Genomic DNA, 19,466 nt, shown 5'->3' on the forward strand with positions numbered 1-19,466 from the left:
ATTCTTTTTTATTGTATACAAGAAAAGTCCAAAACAATTTTAGCAGGTTGATGGGATATAGGATGTAGGAGAAATCTTCTACACAACATATATGTACTGACGTACGTTTTGATGTCTCTCAAAGACTAACATTTCCTGGGGTTTTTTTTTCTGCAAGAACACAATCCCAAACGTGACTAAGTTTGTATCCCACCTAGTTCCAGTTCAGTGCCACTAACAAAAGTCTACCTTTAGCGGCGAGAAGCAGAACTGCAGTCAGAAGCTTGGAGGACCTAGGAAGGTGTCTAAGAAACATCAAAACGTGTAAGAAGTTAGTACTTCTTCACCTTTATCAAAGAAAAAAACAACAGCATATATTTTCGGCTATGATGATGGGACAAAAAGCCTTTATCTAAATCCATACTCATATACAATGTAACGTGCAACCGTCTATTCCGGTACCTTTACTTTTGTTGTCTGAGAAAGTCGACATTCATATTTTGTGACACGATGATGATATGGTCTCCAACCAGACGGAACAGAAGGTTTTTTTTTTTTTGCTTTTGGACAGACGAGGACAATGTGGCACTGCACTCAAGTTTTAGTAACTTATATTAACAGTGCCACATACACGGTACAGACAGAAGGTACCCATTTTTACACCTGGGTGAAGTGAGGAAGGTCGTGTAAAGTGCCTTTCCCAAGGGCACAACGTCGGGGCGGGGCACGGCGGGGATCGAACTCAGATCCTCTAGGTTCCGAGCCGCACGCTCTACCAGTTACGCCACGCCCGACGCCACAAACAGAAGTTTAAGGTGTGCAAAAGGTGTTTTTATGCTGTCCCTATATGTTGTGATTTTAGAGTGTTTACTTTTTCCTACTTCACTACACATATTGGAAGACAAAGTGGTCTTTGACAACGAATAAGCATTTAAAGCAATATGACGTTCTCTCTGTGGTTACATACCATTAACTGTCATTATTCCACAGTCAAATATTTAGGTATAAGATAAAATGTTTTCCCAATTTTCACAGAAATCTTTGCTGTGTGCATATTTTCTTTTTCATCCTTTAGTGATTGCTTTTAAGTTTAGAATGTTCAAAACCAACGACACATATGATTGTAAGTCTACGAGTGTGAAGTATTAGGGCCTAGGACATACAAATCAACTTTACAGATATATGTGTGTAGCACTTTTAGACCCATTTGTCAAAACGTCACCTAGCAATACTCACTTAAACTGCAACCGTAAACTTTTGAAATAAAAAGCTTTTATTTCGTGGATCAAAAGCGTCACCTAGCAATGTTTAATGGAACTACAATAGTACTCTGTTTGACCTCAGCCTTGCTCTGGTCTCGTTATTGTATTATCCTGAGTCACAAAGAACCCCTTTCAACATAAAAACGGGCCCCGAAAATCGTGTGTTTATGGAGATAACAATTTTTTTTTATCGCCCCAACCAAACAAACCTGATATAAAAAAGGATTTAACATGAAGGGTTGTATATTTCTTACAGGTATTACCGATCTTGTGCCCTTGGGAAAGGCACTTTACACGACTTTCCTCACTTCACTCAGGTGAAGATGAGTACCTAGCTTCGGCTCGGGCCGTCCTTCGGATAGGACGTTAAATGGAAGTCCCGTGTTTGGGGAGAGCAACACCCCAAGCACGTTAAAGAACCCGCCACATGTGCGAACATCCACCCTAGCGGATCAAACCATTCCGGCCAAAAATAGGGGTAGGGAATCTCCCGAGCAGCCCTCGTAACCCCTACTTCGCCTATTGGGTCAGTTAGTCATCACTCATAGTGAGCAATTGGGCTGGTCTCAATCATGATGTTTCTGACCTAGGGCGAAGAGTTGCTGTTACAGTTCCAATCCGTAACCCGTAACCCGTAACCTTGAGTGGCCTTCAGGCCTTGTTACGTGGTGACCATTGAGTACAAAAAAAGGTAGGAAAGTTTTGGCATTCAAGCGAGTGTCTGACATCTACGTTTGTTTGTCCTGGGTAATGCGGTCACCGGTAACTAGAGGAAAGTCCCTGTTGTGGATAGAAATATTTTGATCAGTGCAGTTATAATGTTTTAAGGATCGAATCACCGGTCAGATTTTTTTTATTGATTTAATACGTACTGTTTAAGTGTTCTTACGCTTGCAATAGAAATTAAAATATCTCCAGCAGAACTGTTTCTTTATTGGATCTTCGACCATTAAAGTTCTATATTTGACCATACAGTGATTTATAGATAATCGTAAAAATGATCACTCTATCAGCAAAGGACGATCTTTTCACCATAATCACTCATTAACAACGTGCTTTTGTATTTTAAACGACAGTCCCCCCAAAAATAACAAAACTATTTGTCGTTTTCAGATCGACTGCAATATTTGCGAAAAGGTGTCGCTTGGAAAAAAATGGTGGGCATATGCAGCATTTACAAATACGTGATACCACATAGACATACTGCTTATCACGTTTGCTATTTAGAGTTAGATAATTAGCTCTTTTGTTACTTCGCATCTTCTTCTTAACAACTGGTGATTTTTGTATTTTAAGACACCACCAGGAGCCAGAATGTTCTAATTTAACGCTTATCTTTTGATCACTTATAACTTCAAGACTAATTCGATGGTAGGCTCTATATAGTAATGACTAATGAGTAGGGGTGGGTACCGGTACAGAAAATCCAGGTCCAGGTCCGGTTCAGAGAATCAGGTCCAGGTCCATTTCACTACAAAAAAATCTGTTTGGTGGAGTATTAGACTCACACTTTAGAGTTCTTAAATCAAACAACGCTAATTGCACCTGTACGATTGACTGTAAAACTTGAAAAAAATTACTATAACCTGTACTCTACTTCACTCTTGTAATTTTTTCCCATCTGCAAGCGCCAAAACGTATGAATTCCTGATCAAATAATCTGTTAATTTTCTAATAGGTCCAACATCCGGTCACCTGATTTTTTCAGGTCTGGTTTTTCAGGACCGGTCCAATAAGAATAACCGGTTTTGAACCGGTACCGGTACACCCCTAGTAATGACTAATGAGGAGTATCTTCCGCCGCCAGCGTTTCGTTCACCTTGTTAGCTCATCACTGTAGCGCAGAAGCCGTACCCGACCTGTGGAGCCTTGGTCTGCATCCACTCGCTTCACTTCTTACAATGAGGTGTGCCATAGGCTCGCCGTTTTTTGTTTTGTACAGTATATAATACTAATCCTGCTTAGAATCGACTATGGAAATATAATTGCCTACGGACATTTTGTGGTACGGTCCGAAAAACAACAAAGCTCGTGGTTACATTTGTTAACGCTGTTATGATAACGATAATGAGATCTTGTAAGCGAAGTCCTTTTTGTGGTTCTATTAGGCCACAGCAAGTAAATCGTATGGATGACATCCTCTGCAGACTGCAAAAATAGTTCGATAGGCGAATAAAAACAAGATGGGTGAAAAAAAAAACAAGATGGCTACATTTTCAAAAATAGGCACCATAAAGTTGTGATGACTGTTGTAAAAAGAATTAATGGGACAAAACAAGGTATCACAGCCTACAAGGCATTCGTTCCTGTATTTAAGACGTACTGTTGTGGTAAAAGTGACACTAGTGACACTGGCATCACCAATAAAGTTAGTAACCACACTCATAGCTTCCATATTGGTGTCATTTTTACAACTATCCAATAAGTTTCATTTCTACAACTACAGTCCTGGGTACCTCGCAAGTGTCACATCTACAAGTACAATTATTAGGCTAAAACACAAAATATTGGATCATTTTGGTACTTAATTGTCATGTTGACTATCCCTGCAGAAGAAAAAAATTCTTGTTTTTTTTTCTGAAATCAGGCGAAAATTAATGCGCGCGCTGATGTCATCCATAAAATTTACTTGCTGTGGCCTTAATACAGAAAAAGAAAACAAGCCGGCAAAAAAAAAACACGAAATGCAGGTAGACGTCTCCGTGACGTCATGACGGAATCAGAAACTAACGTCTTGAGTTTGTACGCAATGCGTCAGCCTCGTCTTTTATGACGTCAATTATGTTAATTGTGACGAAAAACATCACACTCTACCCGGATAAAAAAAGAGCATACATTAACTTGAAAGTTCATCTGTGTTGGTAGAAGCCATTCTTGAAATAGTTAAACTGTAATTTCAAACCCAAAAATTGGACAGCAGTGGATTGTTCATTCCTTGACAAAGACTGATGCTGTGCAGTCGAAAATGTAGTCCAATTTTTGTGTTGGAAATTACAGTTCAACTATTTCAAGAAAAGCATACATTGTAAGTTGCTTCACTGTCACAGTTATTAAGTTATCTCGCGCCCTCTTCATTTCCCATTGTTTTCAAAAACAGTTTGAAACATTATACCCGCTCTTCAGCTGTGTCGCCTTCCCTCTACAGTGGATTGCACATTTTCTCGCACTGGAAAAACTAGATTTCTTTCCACATTACTCTCAACAACAACAATCGAAGATTACATGATTGTGTAGCTAACGATTTACTCCAAGTTATAAGAATGTTTACAAAACACCTGGTCGAGCCAAACAGGATATATAACGTTAGGATATAAAAACCCTCTCCAACAAGATTTCTCCAGTGTCACTAACGAAAAACAACGGATGTGTTTGAAACGTTTCCAAAATCATATCAAGTTGCTTGAGTATCTGCTTTTGGGCGTATCTTATTTTAACAGCGCCACATACAAAGTACAGACAGAAGGTGAAGATAGTACTTTAGCTCCCCTACCGAAGTCAAGTGCCCATTTTTGCACCTAGCTGGGTGGAGTGAGGAAAGTGATGAAAAGTGTCTTTTCTAAGGGCACAACGTCGAGGGCACGGCAACTATCGAACCCGGGACCTCTAGATTCCGAGCCCAACACGCTACTAGTTAAGCTACACACGATGCCACGACGTAACTGATTGTTGTTTACGTCGCATGACGTACATTTTCCTCTTAGGCTTAGGTCACATTTCCAAATGGACGGGATGTTTAATGAAACGAAAAATTAAACTGTATACTTAGAAATATACACAAATTATGTCCATGAATATTATGCAACATTTTGTGTATTTTCATGTCTTTTATATAATTCTTTTCGCTCCCGAAAGCTGGCCGGTCGGGCCCCGTTCTTGAAATGTGACCTAAGTCTTAGATTCACACACGGATCAACTGGCACTACGTCACTTTTCGTCCTGACCCTCATCCTGATGACAGCTGGTAACATACTAAAGGTGTTCCTACAAAGCTCTCGGCAGCGTCATGGTTGATCTTACGACAAGCATGGAGACACCACTTGCGGAATTTGCGGAAACTACAGCTAGAAGAGCACGAACGACAACCTGACACCCGTCAGTACAAGGCTGAATGGAGACGAGCAGGAGCGAAACGTAGCAGTCCACGGGCATCTTAAGTTGTTACATAGAAGGGCTACAGTGGCGATGACAAGAACTGAACAAGTTTCGCCTGAAGAAAAGAACTAAAGAGAGTTTCAATATCATAAACACATTGATAGTTCACAACAGTAACCCCATTGCAACCTTTGGGAACTGCCGCCTTCCGAATTTGCCAGGAAGTACACTTGTAGTGTTTGTTAGTAATGTTACTATGACAACACGAATGCGGGCGATGGATGCAAAGATATACCCTAACACAGGCAGCTGCACTAATTGAAATATTTGTAATTGTACCAATGGATTTTTTAAAAATCCGTGGAAGTTTACCGAACTGGAAGTGACCAAACTTTCTGTGTTGGCTTCTAAATTAGTTCTACTGAGCAAAACAATAAAACAAATCTTTAGAACAACATCGGTGGTAGAACTGCTTCGGTCACTATTTATTTGACCCTTGTCTACCTTCTCACGCCCTGATGATGCATTAAATCATCAATACGATGGGCCTCGGGCTAGCACGAAGCGTTTTCACTTTAGATGGTATCTCACTGCAGTTGGGGCACCGGTGCGGCACTGCGGGGTTCGAAAGATTACTGAACGAATTTCATAGAGATAAGTTACGAATGTTCCTACGTTTTGTGTATTTTGTTGTCTTCTAAGTCATACGTTTACGTATTAAGCAATACCTATATTATAAAAATCGACGAAAATAACACAAATGTGCCACATGCAGTGAATGAACTCCACAGTGCATGCCGCACCGGTGCCCCAAGTGCAGTGAGATAACACCTTTAGCATCTACGTACACGCACCATCTAGTTAGTATGACGAAAATAACGTCCTATATTGAACGCAGATCCCGGTCTCCTTTTTGTTTGTTCAATACACATGTGTGTGCAATATAGACATAAATGTAGACCATTCACAACGACTAATCGGTGCCATCAAAAAGCAGTTTTTGATAAAGTTTAAAATGATTTTAAAAAAAACGGAGATATGATGAGCCGAACTCAAGTTACCAGCCTTTCTGTCTTAGTTTTAGTGCTTCTGAGATGAAACTTTCGACGTAAGCCCGACATGATAATACAGAAGACATGTTTATTTCACGCTGTTAAAGTTGGCAGACACGACGCGCTTTAAATGATGCCCCAGGCTAACACGACGCCAAATATCTATTTGTGCACAGATCATTGTTCGAAAGGATCCATGCCCCCATTATTCATTCAATCTCATTTCTGTCCTTTAAAATGCGTGCCTTACAAAACCATAGGTGTCATGACCACTCTCTTAATTGCCAACTTTCTTCCCTAACTTTTACTTGAAAATTGAAAATCGAGTTGAAATTGTATCTTGATGTCTAAAGTGTAGAATACAAAAAAGAGAGTGATGTTGATCATTCATTGAGTTTTTCTGATCATGACAACTATCTGTGGTCTGTATTGCCTCGATCACATGGTTTTATTTGACCTTTGTCCAACCTTTCTTGCCTGATGATCTAATTAACATGTTAAATTCCCCTTGGCGATTCCTCGGTCTAACACGACATCACATCGTCAGTACATTTCTATAGTGTTTAATTGAGTCGCGCTAATTGATAATTTGAAGACTCGACTATATATTGGAGACACCGCAACCAACCATCAGGTCTTCATCTATGAGCGTATTTTGTTTCTGAACCATATGTCCCCTTAGCGATTCCTCGAGCTAACACGACACCACACCGCCAGTGCATTTTATATTCTTTCATTGAGTAGTGCAAACTGATAATTTAAAGAGCTGACTACACTGGTGGTATCATCTTCAAAACATTTCTCTTTTATACACCATTTTCACTAGGACGGCGCTCTCGTCGCGCTCTCTCTGCGACCTAAAATTGGACAGATCGCTGAACGAATTCTATAGAAAAGAATCTAATCTTTTTACACTGTGTGTTTTGCTGTCTTTTAGAAGTCACACTTTTACGTAATCTATAATATGCCTAGTGTGAAATCAAAGGATATACATATCCTATTTAGGTCGCAGTTAGAGCGCAGCGCAATCGCCGTCTAGTGGAAAGGGGGCCTTACTCGGATCATAGGTTCCATACACCTTGCAAACCGACCAACCTCTAAGATCTCAAGAATCCACGGACAGCTTAAAACAAGCTCTATATGACAATAAGACTTCAAGTTGCCAAGTTTCCATATTTTACTCTGTTATTTACCCTGTGCAAGGAGGCTCTGTGGACGAGGTCAAGGAGGTCATATACAGCGTGACGTCCCTGCCTATGATGATGTGTGGCATCTCATTATAACAAATGATGCCCCAGGATAGCACGACGCCAAATGTTTTGATATGAACAGACCATTGTTTGTGTCTTGTGTCTGTGCGTATCGGGCACCAAACGTACAAACAATGCGCTTATTATTCCTGCGAGACAAATGAAGGACATGGTTGTCACTTCAATTCTACGTTCAGGTCACATTCCACTGGCTGAAAACATGCTTGAACCTATTCATAACGATGATATTGACAATTATTAAATACATAGCATTTACTGACATACAGAAACTAGTTAGTACTGCAGAAAATGCAACGTCTGGAACTGAACTTCTGGACGTAAATCTCAGGTCTAGTTTATGTTTGTGCCCCGATAAACAAGCTTGCAAGTGATGTACAAGATAAATTCCATTCCGTTCAAATTGGAGTGTGCAATGAAAGGATGGTGATAACGGAGATATGATGCACAAATATATTACCTGGTCTTTCTGTATTAGTTTTTAGGACCAACTCTTGTCCCTGCTGTAATCAATTCTGAAATAACGATCATTAGACTATCCCTGCAAGTAAACACGGGTAAAACTGGCACCGCATTTATGATCCCTTGTGGAGTCACTCTCTTGACATAGTAGGTTTTAGGATCACCACCCATGTAACAAGTGGTATGGTCCCTAGTGGTTACGTCACCGTTGATGTGGTGCCTTCGTCCACCATTAGGCCACAGCAAGTAAGTTTTATGGATAACATCCACGCACTAATTAATTTTCGCCTCTTTCAGGAGAAAAACAATTTTTTCTTCTTTGGAGATGGTCAAAAATTACCAAAATGAGCAAATTTGTTGCGTTGTAGCCTAAAGATTGTACTTGTATAAGTAACACTAGCGTGGTAGCCATGAGTGTAGTTGTAGAAGTGAATCATGTTGAAAAGTTGTAAATGTGGCACCAATATGGAAGTCATGAGTGTAGTTACCAACTTTGTAAGTGATATCAATCTACCATACTAACGTTACTGTCACACTACGCCAGTGCATAATCTTAAATACAGGAATGGATGTCTTCTTCGCGTGATACCGTGTTTGTCCCTTTAATTCTTGTTACAACGTTTATGGTGTCTATTTTGAAAATGTAGCCATCTTGTTTTTTTGCCCTATCTCATTATTTTGCAGTCTGCTGAGGATGTCATCCATAAAATTTACTTGCTGTGGCCTTATGGGATTGCCGTAAAAGGTTGTGTTCCCTGAATTGCCTACTATCGTCCTTGAGTTGACACCGCGTTCCATATTGGCGTGACATCTATCTATTTCTTCTTAGACATTGGATGAAATCCATAAAATCGATCCACATATATTGTCTGACGCATTAGATGCAAGAAAGACTAGTACTGATGTTGACCATTGTTGCCCTTTTCTAAACTTTTTGTACTGGATATGTTTGACCGTAATTCCCCGGGCTAGCACGGCGCCAAATATGTAATTATGTATGGGTCATGTTTTCGAAAAGATCCATGACCCTGTAAGTTATGCCACTTTACGTTCGGCCCGCCCTGTTTCTAGCTATCACTGTGCCCGTATTTCCCCGGGCTAGCACGGCGCCAAATATGTAATTATGTATGGGTCATGTTTTCGAAAAGATCCATGACCCTGTAAGTTATGCCACTTTACGTTCGGCCCGCCCTGTTTCTAGCTATCACTGTGCCCGTATTTCCCCGGGCTAGCACGGCGCCAAATATGTAATTATGTATGGGTCATGTTTTCGAAAAGATCCATGACCCTGTAAGTTATGCCACTTTACATTCGCCCCGCGCTGTTTCTAGCTATCACTGTGCCCGTATTTCCCCGGGCTAGCACGGCGCCAAATATGTAATTATGTATGGGTCATGTTTTCGAAAAGATCCATGACCCTAGCCTCTACCAGGCTCCGAGGATCGGTGGTCTAATTGTAGAAATTGGACAAATAAAGTCTATAGTACGCTAGGGGAGTATCAAGCCAGAAGAATACATGTCCTCACCGGTGAGGACATGTATTCTTCTGGCGGCTAACTCCCCTAGCGTACTATAGACTCTATTAATGTACAATTTCTACAATTAGACCACCGATCCGCGGAGCCTGGTAGAGGCTACCATGACCCTGTAAGTTATGCCACTTAACGTTCACCCCGCGCTGTTTCTCGCTATTAATGTGCCCGTTTTTACAAGTCATTAGGACACGATGCAATAATGGCCTCGGACTCTTTAATATAATTATTCCAACAACCCTTCCTTTGGGGAAATATTCCATGCCGTTATAGTCACAATACTAAAAATGGAACTTAACATGATGATTATAAAATGACGTTTGAACATACTCTCGGTCATTAATGGGTAAAACCTTGTCATTTCTTCAAGGGTGGGGGTGTGTTTTTTTTTCTTTTTGGGGGGGGGGGGGGGGCTTAATCCTTTCTTCCTTGCCATCCCGTACCAACGTACCAGGAATCAGAAATACACCCATGAATCCTCAAGTTGTGCTATTCACATACACATACAAACACACACAGAGACACACTTACACACAGAAACACACACACACATACACTCACAAACACACACACACACAATCACACACACAAAAACACACACACATACACACAGATACACACACACACAAACAGAGGTAACTTATTATTGTCATTAATGGCAAAGGTCATATCTAAATGACAACACTGGAAGAACTAGTATTTGGTCGTCAGACTTAAAGGCATTATTAGGCCACACACACACACACACATACACACACACAGACACACACACGGACATACACACACACACAGACACACACACACACACACAGAGACACACACACACGAAAACGCACATGCACACAAACCAACATGCACACGCACAGACACACACACAAACACACACACCATACTGTTCCATACGTTTATGAAGGTTAGACATTCAGGTAAGCAATATTCAAATACAATTCAATCTCTACAACTGGATACAAAACGGATATTTACTTCCGGACGTTTCGAGTGACATCCATCACTCTTCTTCAGCCTCACTAGAATGAACTAGCAGAACAATTCCATACAAGTACAGCTAACTAGAAAAACTCAGCTTCACCAAGGACATTCCTTTAGACTGGATACAACAGACATCCTTGACCGCGAACCACGGTGGTACGAACGGAGTGTCAGGGAGGCCATCTATGAGCGAATCTACAACCCCACCTTAAATCGGAAGGGAGGACTGCGCGTAGAACTTTCCAGTACTTGGGACCCTGCCTTGCATCACAAAGGACATTAGTTTTTCCTATGGTGTTGTCTGACCATAGGAAACTATCCTAACATGATTTGCATTTGAGTAACTTTTTGCATATGATCGTAACGAGTTTGTGGTTAAACCAGTTTTTCTAGTTAGCTGTACTTGTATGGAATTGTTCTGCTAGTTCATTCTAGTGAGGCTAAAGAAGAGTGATGGATGTTACTCGAAACTCCCGGAAGTAAATATCCGTTTTTTATCCAGTTGTAGAGATTGAATTGTATTTGAACATACTGTTTCATGTTTCTAAAGATATTGTTATATTCCACTTTAGCTTATTCGCGAGTTTTCTGTAATGGTGATCTTATAATGGTGCCACATACATGTAGGGTAATCTACCATGGTTCCAGACTGGTAGTAATTGGTACTGTACTGTGCCTGGGTATTCTGGTGAGGGGGCGGGGGGGGAGGCAAAATTTCCTCGGTGATATGTTACAGTTCGTGCCGAAGGGCTGGCTTATGTGGGCCCTGTCTGTATTCCAGGTTACTTCAACTCAGATTTCTTTCTTACTAACTTCAGAAAAAACTTTCTAACCAAACATCTGCAAAGCTGAACAGAGATTGGTCTGTTTGTTGACATTTTGCTTTATTTGGTCTTGATAAAGGTACACGGATTATAAACTGTCTTTACATGAAACACCAGATCATTTAGGTTATGCTATAATAAATAATCAATTTACCGACGTAAGAATAAAACACCACAACGACAAGTATTTGGTCCGCAAACTGCAATTTATTGCCACCATATTAAATAAGAATATATATATATATATATATATATGATAGGCTAATAAAGAAAATCAGTAAATACTTCTGTCCAGATAATGTCGATTTTGCATGTTCCTCACAATATTCTTTCTTCATGTCAGCGTTTTTGCTTGTTCTAATGATGTTTTTTAGACCGCATCGGAGCGTAAAGCCATACACATGATGACAACAATTCACGTTGATATGAATCCATCTTCACATTCAGATTAAAGTGGTAGTTGTTTATGCTATGCATTTAGATGATTATATTGTATTAGACTAAAACCACATTTGTTAATTAATTAGAAATCTAGATTTACTGCAAGAATGGTGAATAATATCTAATGTAAAGTAAGTCTCTCTAAAACTAGATAAAAACTAAAGATACTGAAATCAAAATGTTCTAACGAGATCTAGGTTAGTAACTTCTCAACTGGTAAAATATTCTTGACTAATAATATCCTACAAGATATGCCTCATGTTCTAAAATCAGAAGGTATATTCCTTTTCTGTCTTTAACACCAGAAAAGAAAAACTGAACTTTTTTATAACTCAAAGCATGTCGTCCTTATTATAAAAAATGTGCAAATTTGTACTTATGTTTTAAAAACGTGTAGCAGTGCAGCTATTGACCACATGATTATCTAAGCAAGAGTTTATTGTCCCGAATAAGAAAAAAAATGAATGCTGCAACCTTGTTAAAGCATGTACCATGTAGGAAGTGAAGACTGGGGTCGAGTGACTTTTAAACTAAAGGTTTGCCGTCTAGACTGATCGAATGACTTAAATTTTTATTATTATATCTTCTGACAATTCAAGTTTGAACATTAGTTTTTACTAGTGGTAAAATCTTTGTGATGAAGATTTGAGATATAAACTTTTTGTCTGCATCCTTTTCATTTACACATCTCATTATAGTTATTTCCTCTGGCCAATTACTACAACTCCACTTCCTACAATGTATTGCTATTCTACAGTTTGCATTAGGACCATTTTCTCCCTCAACCCACCTTAATTTTTTTTGTGCCGACAACAGATCATGACCTCTCTCTCTTTCCTTTCGTTAGACCACGATATTGTCTTGTCTTACGAGAGTACATTGTGCAATGTTAGACAAGTTAGAAAGTGTTCAACAAAGGGCTTGTCATTGTAGCCAAGTTATTATCATTTCCAAGTAAGATGCTAGCTTCAGATTGATTGATGTAGGGGAAACGTGTCTTCAATGATGTAATTTGAGATTGTTTTAATGTCGACCAAGATCTAGCCTTCTATAGATATTCAGTTTTGATACATCAAAGTATTGTAGCTAAAATACCAAAGGGTTGTGTTTTCTTTATCATTGCACTACTGAACTCACAAGTTAAGATCAGCACTCATTCTAGATGATGTCCCTACTCCAAGAACAGTTACATTTATGAATCTTAACAAACGTTTCCTTTTGTTTGAAAAAGAACGCCACCATCAAGTTCACTGCTGTCAACACCGCTAACTAATTTATAAGATATGCATGAAAACATACATTGTATGAAATGTATAATCCCACCCCTGTAGTAGAGGTACTATGCTATGTAAGAAAATAAAGTTTCAGACACAAATGGCACCAAATGAATAGTCTGTAGTTTAGAACAACAGAAAAAAAGGTAGCTATACTTTATAAGAGAGGGAGCGAAGAAGACATACAAGTACCTGCTGAATTGAGATTTGATACGAGAACGAGTTGGAAGAGCTAGCGTACATGTAAAAAAAATTCTGTTCAGGAAATATAGACTAGATAGTTAGCAGGAAAGAGTCAGTTAAACACCTGAAAAATAAAGGTGGTGTCTCACTGCACTGGGGACACCGGTGCGGCACTTTGGGGTGCGAAAAATTACTCAACGAATTTCAGAGATAAAGAACGAATTTTCTTACGTTTTGTGTATTTTTTGTCTTCTAAGTCATACTTTTTAGTATTAGCAGTATCTAGATTATAAAACAAAGGTGAAAATAACAACAGTGTAGCAGTAAACGAACCCCGCAGTGCCGCACCGGTGCCCCAAGTGCAGGGAGATACCACCTTTAGGCACACCAAGTAGACGTCCATTCAACAGGTTCGTCCATTTGTTGAAAGGATCTTCACAACTCCAGCCTGCAACAAGGAGTAAATACAATCATCAACAATAGTCAGTTTGATAGAGTTTTGCCATTGAACCAAGTGTAACATTTGTACAAATTATTAATTCAACATTAATTTCAGTCGCGGGTCTTGACATAGAATTCCACATATTATTGATATGTCACATACTAGTCAGACATAATTAGACATAAGATATTGTGATAGACCAAATTTTGTTATGTTGGAAACTTTCACATCTGTATAAATTCCAGTTACCTAACTGTAGATTACCATAGTCATATTGTACAGATAAGTCTTGAAACAGCTATTTTACCATACATTCATAGACCCTTACCGATTATTCTTTGTAGTCGTCGATCCAATCATCCATATTTTCGTCAAGAAGGCCACGCGCTGGAAAAAAAAAAATCTGTGTGTTTGTTTGCATAATTGCCTACGTTACTACGAACCGCATGGCCTAACACACCGGATTTGGACTAAACAGGACAAGCTGCATATTCTTACTGATTCATGGTGTAATATTACCTCAGATACCCTATGAACTGTAAACTACTGCCATTCTAACCTCGTTTATTTTCCTGGTAACTCTATTATCTGTTCTTAACTACATCCACGATGGTTATTGATGGAAGTCTGCACTTCATGGGCGTATATTCACCCATTGACTTTGTGGCGACGCCTCAGGGGCTAGCCTAATAGTATAGTGTGCGTCCGTTTGTCAAAAATTCTAAAATTGTACAGGTATGTCTGGAATTTTTGTTCCCGTGTGCGTAGCTAGGAGGACGACCTGAGTATTCCCTGGGGAATTTGTTTTGAAGCAGGTTTTACGTGATCTATTAATTTGATCTAAAATATACATGTACCATGTCGGTCAATTTGCTTCTTCCAGCACAGGAAACACTGTCATATTGGATTACTCTGTGGGAGGTAAAGAAGGGGGAGATAACTTGCAGGCGCTCAATATATAGTCAGGATTGTATCTAGCAACATCCGGAGTATAGATGGTATGCCTTTCTTTTATTGTGTGATGAAAGTGGTGCTTTGAATGAATATTTCGTTTATTTGTGTGTTTTGTATCGTGTGCGTTTGTGCGACTCTTGCTATTTTCTATTACTGATTTTTGCTATAATTTCCAGACCGGTAGCTTAAATATTTGTTTACCGGTTTCCTCTTCCTCAGCCGGCTCCGGACAGGTCAACATTCCGTCTTGGTCCTCTTCTGGTTTTTCTTTTCCATCCACTCCACAAATCACCTCGTAGCACACCACTTCATTCTGGTCACAGGTACAGTCTTGTCCATCAGACACCCAGTTGTCTCCCTCCTGTATTGACACGTTATAGAAAAAGAACTTTATTGCACGACAATTGTACATGATACAATGTATGGCAACAACTATTACACAAAGCACAAAATAGAGGTATAGGATAAAGCTTAACAACCTAGTTAACATAACAATAAGGGCTAACACAATTCTTTGATATAATATTACAATGGAGAAGCTAATCACTAATTTCGATTTTCTTTCTAACAGCAAAACAGTCCTTGATCTATTTGTCTATATTTGCATTATGGAAGTTCTGACATCTAAAATATGTACAGATCTGTTTGTAGCATCGAGTCCCATGTAATATGTTGTACTTAATTCGAGAAATGTTAATAATTCATTACGTAAACTAGCCTATCTCGAACATTCCATTATAAAAAAAATTCCTTATGCTTTGGGCGGAATGGACAGAACCTTTGGTCAGGGCTATATTGCAGGATGTGCATGTTAACTCCTATCATGGACAAGACCCTTGCCTAGAAGCTGACAGCGGTAGATTGCAAGGGTTTATGTGAAAACGACGACGATGCACAGACATAAAATTGAAGCTAATACCAATTGGTCAAGAAAGGACACAAACATCAACATTTTTTAAACAAGGAATTAGGCTCCCAGTAAAATGAACATCGCTGGCTTTTTCCTACAGATGTCTTTAAAAACTGAAGTCTACATGTAGTAATTGCCGCACTAGTGTACACACTAACCTGATGTTCTCCACAACCCTGGCCCTCGGTACCACGCACTTCAGAGGTCCTCTTTCTGGTCACCGTTCCTGGAAAATTAGAATTTTGATGTCTGTCTGTCTTTCAAAATTCGACCTTTTGAAAGAGGTATAATGATTGAAGAAAACTCAAACAAACCGAAGAGGAATGTTTACTTTTCATACATGCATACGCACCTGCGTAGACTTCGATTTCGCAGACAGTCAGCACACGGCCGTGTCCAGGCAGACGGATCCCCACATATCGTCCTCTCTGTCCGTTGCAGTTGATGGCATCCTTGTTCTTACCAGCGGGGATGGTGTGGTGGCCGCCGCAGCGTGGGTTGCGGTCTACCTGTGGGTCGTTTCCGATGTGGATGGTGAAGCCGTTGAGTCGCTCTCTGCAACAGTCCGCGCGGTTGATGACGACCACCCACTGGACACTGACTTGGGCACCGAGGTCCACTCGCAGCCAAGGGCACGTCTGTCCCGGGGTGTGGGTGCAGCACTGGCTACCCCAGTTCGGGTCCCTGCAACCGTCAGTCGCTCGGGAGGCAAACCCGCCATGTGCGACAGCCGACTGGACAGTTGGTTTTCCCAACGCTAGGTTTGGAGCTTCAAGAGAGCAAACAGGACTAAGTAAGATAAATATATTAGGAAAGACGACGACAAAACAGTATGGTCCGTTCACAGGATTTCAAAGAAGACCAAATAATAGTACCAAGCAAAACTTTCTTCCAACACAAAAGGATACACTATCGAATTTTTATTTTCAACGACCAATGTCGCCTTCTTTAGGATCAGTACTTATGACCAATCACTTTAGAATGCAAACTCGCGAGAGTTACACACGTGATCTTGCGAACACGTGACGTCAGCAATTGGTCAATCGTTGAAGTAAGTTTAACCCTTGTGCATATAGTTGTCATTGCTTCTATAATTGTAATGTTTGTCTGTATCTGACTTGCTCACCTGCATAAACCTCCACTTCGCACAGCGTCAGGACTCGCCTCTTCCCCGGCAGTCTGATGCCCACGTACCTGCCCCTCCTCCCGCCGCAGGGGACAACACGCTCGGTATCTATCGGGCAGAAGCTGTGATGCCCACCAACCTTCGGGTTCCTAGTCACGACAGTGCTGTCCCCAACGTGGACGTCGAAGGGCGTGATCCTTTCCGAGCAGCAGTCACGACGGTTGACGATGGTGATGTGGTCGACAGTGACCGACCTTCCCAAGTCGACATACCACCACGGGTCGTTTTCTCCATGTGTATGTGTACACGAGTTGCCGGCCCACTGGGGGTTTCTGTTTCCATCGACAGCCCGACCGGCGCTTCCTCCGTGGCCAACACTACACTGAAAAGCAGGTCTTCCTAATGCAATGTTTGGGCCAGTAGCGTGACCTGTAAATAACATAAGTGAAAACGGTTTCATTTTCAATTGATATTACTTACCGAGGTTAACACATACACAAGTCATAAGTTCTCCGGAACAAATAATTGCCAAATAGTTGATGAATTAGTTTTTTTCTAAATTGGGCATCAAAATATGGTAATGAATCGGATATTTTTTTTAAACAAGTTATTGCGTTTGCTTTTGTCTGTCCAGGAAATAAAAATGCACATATCTAAAAGACTATCCAAAATGCATAAAGCCAACAAATACATTCATTTTAGTGATGATTGAACATCTTGCAAGAGGACTATGATGTAAACTGGACATATTTTCAGTTTTATTTGTGTGCACAGACAGAAAATTAGCTTAAATAAATAACTTGGAAGGTCTCTATTTAGTTACATACCTGATATTTGGTATACCGAAATCCTCAAAGCCCCTCCACACTTCTCCCCACGGTTCCCTGAGCATGCCATGTTGCATTCTGAGGTTGCCCGACGTACACCGATGCTCTGGAAGTTTTGCACGGTCCCACAGAAACACTCCTTTGAATATTCTGTACCTATATATTCGGTAAGAAGGTTATCGTCATCACATCGATGGTGTCCATTAATTAAATGAAAACTCTGTAGATTGGCATTTTGTACAAAACATAATTAATGATTAAGTTATATGTTATAAATTATGATAAATTAGACTTTTCACTACTTTCTCAATCATGTAAGATGTCAGTTATCGGAAAACTGGATTTAAGTCCAACAACAAAAATCAGTTTCTTTAGAGCAGCAGTAGAATCAATTCTTCTCTATGGGTCAGAATGTTGGACTCTGACAAAAACCCTAGAGAGAAGGCTTAACGGCACATATACGAGAATGCTGAGATCTGTTCTAAACATCTCACGGAGGGCAGATGTTCCATGTACCACATCACGAAATCGCCGCGAAATGCAGCTAGCCGTGCGGTGTCGTTGCGGCACCCTCGCCGTAGCCGTGTCAGGCATTTCGCCGTAAGAAATTTCGTGATGTTCCATGTAGGGGATCACAGATTCACCAACACCCTCGCCGTAGCCGTGCCAGGCATATTGCCGTCTGGATTTCGTGATGTACCATGTAATAGATCACAGATTAAACGCGAAATGCAACTTACCGCGCGGGTTCATTACAACACCTTCGCCGTGTCAGGCATTCCGCCGTGATCGTGTCGGGATCGTATTAAATCAACGCAAAATGTAGCTAGCCCCGCGGGCCCGTTTCAACACCAAAAACATAGGAAGCGGACCATCCAAGTTTTACATGCAGGCAGTGTAGTTTCGTAGAAATTCTACACATTTCTACAATGGTTCCTGTAGACATTTGTAGTGATGTAGAAATCCTACACATTTCTACACTCGTCACTGTAGATATTTGTAGAGAGGCACACAGGAAGCGGACCGTCCAAGTTTGACATGTAGGCAGTGTAGTTTTGTAGAAATTCTACACATTTCTACAATGGTTCCTGTAGACAATTGTAGTGATGTAGAAATCCTACACATTTCTACACTTGTCACTGTAGATATTTGTAGAGAGGGACACAGGAAGCGGACCATCCAAGTTTCACATGTAGGCAGTGTAGTTTTGTAGAAATTCTACACATTTCTACAATGGTTCCTGTAGACAATTGTAGTGATGTAGAAATCCTACACATTTCTACACTTGTCACTGTAGATATTTGTAGAGAGGCACACAGGAAGCGGACCGTCCAAGTTTCACATGTAGGCAGTGTAGTTTTGTAGAAATTCTACACATTTCTACAATGGTCCCTGTAGACATTTGTAGTGATGTAGAAATCCTAAACATTTCTACACTTGTCACTGTAGATATTTGTAGAGAGGCACACAGGAAGCGGACCATCCAAGTTTCACATGTAGGCAGTGTAGTTTTGTAGAAATTCTACACATTTCTACAATGGTTCCTGTAGACAATTGTAGTGATGTAGAAATCCCACACATTTCTACACTTGCACTGTAGATATTTGTAGAGAGGCACACAGGAAGCGGACCATCCAAGTTTCACATGTAGGCAGTGTAGTTTTGTAGAAATTCTACACATTTCTACAATGGTTCCTGTAGACATTTGTAGTGATGTAGAAATCCCACACATTTCTACACTTGTCACTGTAGATATTTGTAGAGAGGCACACAGGAAGCGGACCGTCCAAGTTTCACATGTAGGCAGTGTAGTTTTGTAGAAATTCTACACATTTTCTACAATGGTTC

At 40.3% G+C, this 19,466-nt stretch overlaps 1 protein-coding gene across 1 annotated transcript; it reads right to left on the minus strand.

The window, feature by feature from the left end:
• Positions 1-13,688: 13,688 nt before the first annotated feature.
• Positions 13,689-17,775, minus strand: LOC118408624. The gene is made up of 7 exons (XM_035809442.1): positions 17,619-17,775; positions 16,792-17,220; positions 16,018-16,434; positions 15,824-15,891; positions 14,957-15,116; positions 14,130-14,188; positions 13,689-13,807 (listed from the first exon to the last, which is right to left on the minus strand). Exons 1-6 carry the CDS (start codon positions 17,686-17,688, stop codon positions 14,133-14,135), a joined length of 1,200 nt encoding a protein of 399 aa, XP_035665335.1. The 5' UTR covers positions 17,689-17,775; the 3' UTR covers positions 13,689-13,807; positions 14,130-14,132.
• Positions 17,776-19,466: the final 1,691 nt, after the last annotated feature.

The sequence above is a fragment of the Branchiostoma floridae genome, unplaced genomic scaffold (genome assembly GCF_000003815.2).
Source record: "Branchiostoma floridae strain S238N-H82 unplaced genomic scaffold, Bfl_VNyyK Sc7u5tJ_247, whole genome shotgun sequence".
Lineage (NCBI taxonomy): Eukaryota > Metazoa > Chordata > Leptocardii > Amphioxiformes > Branchiostomatidae > Branchiostoma > Branchiostoma floridae.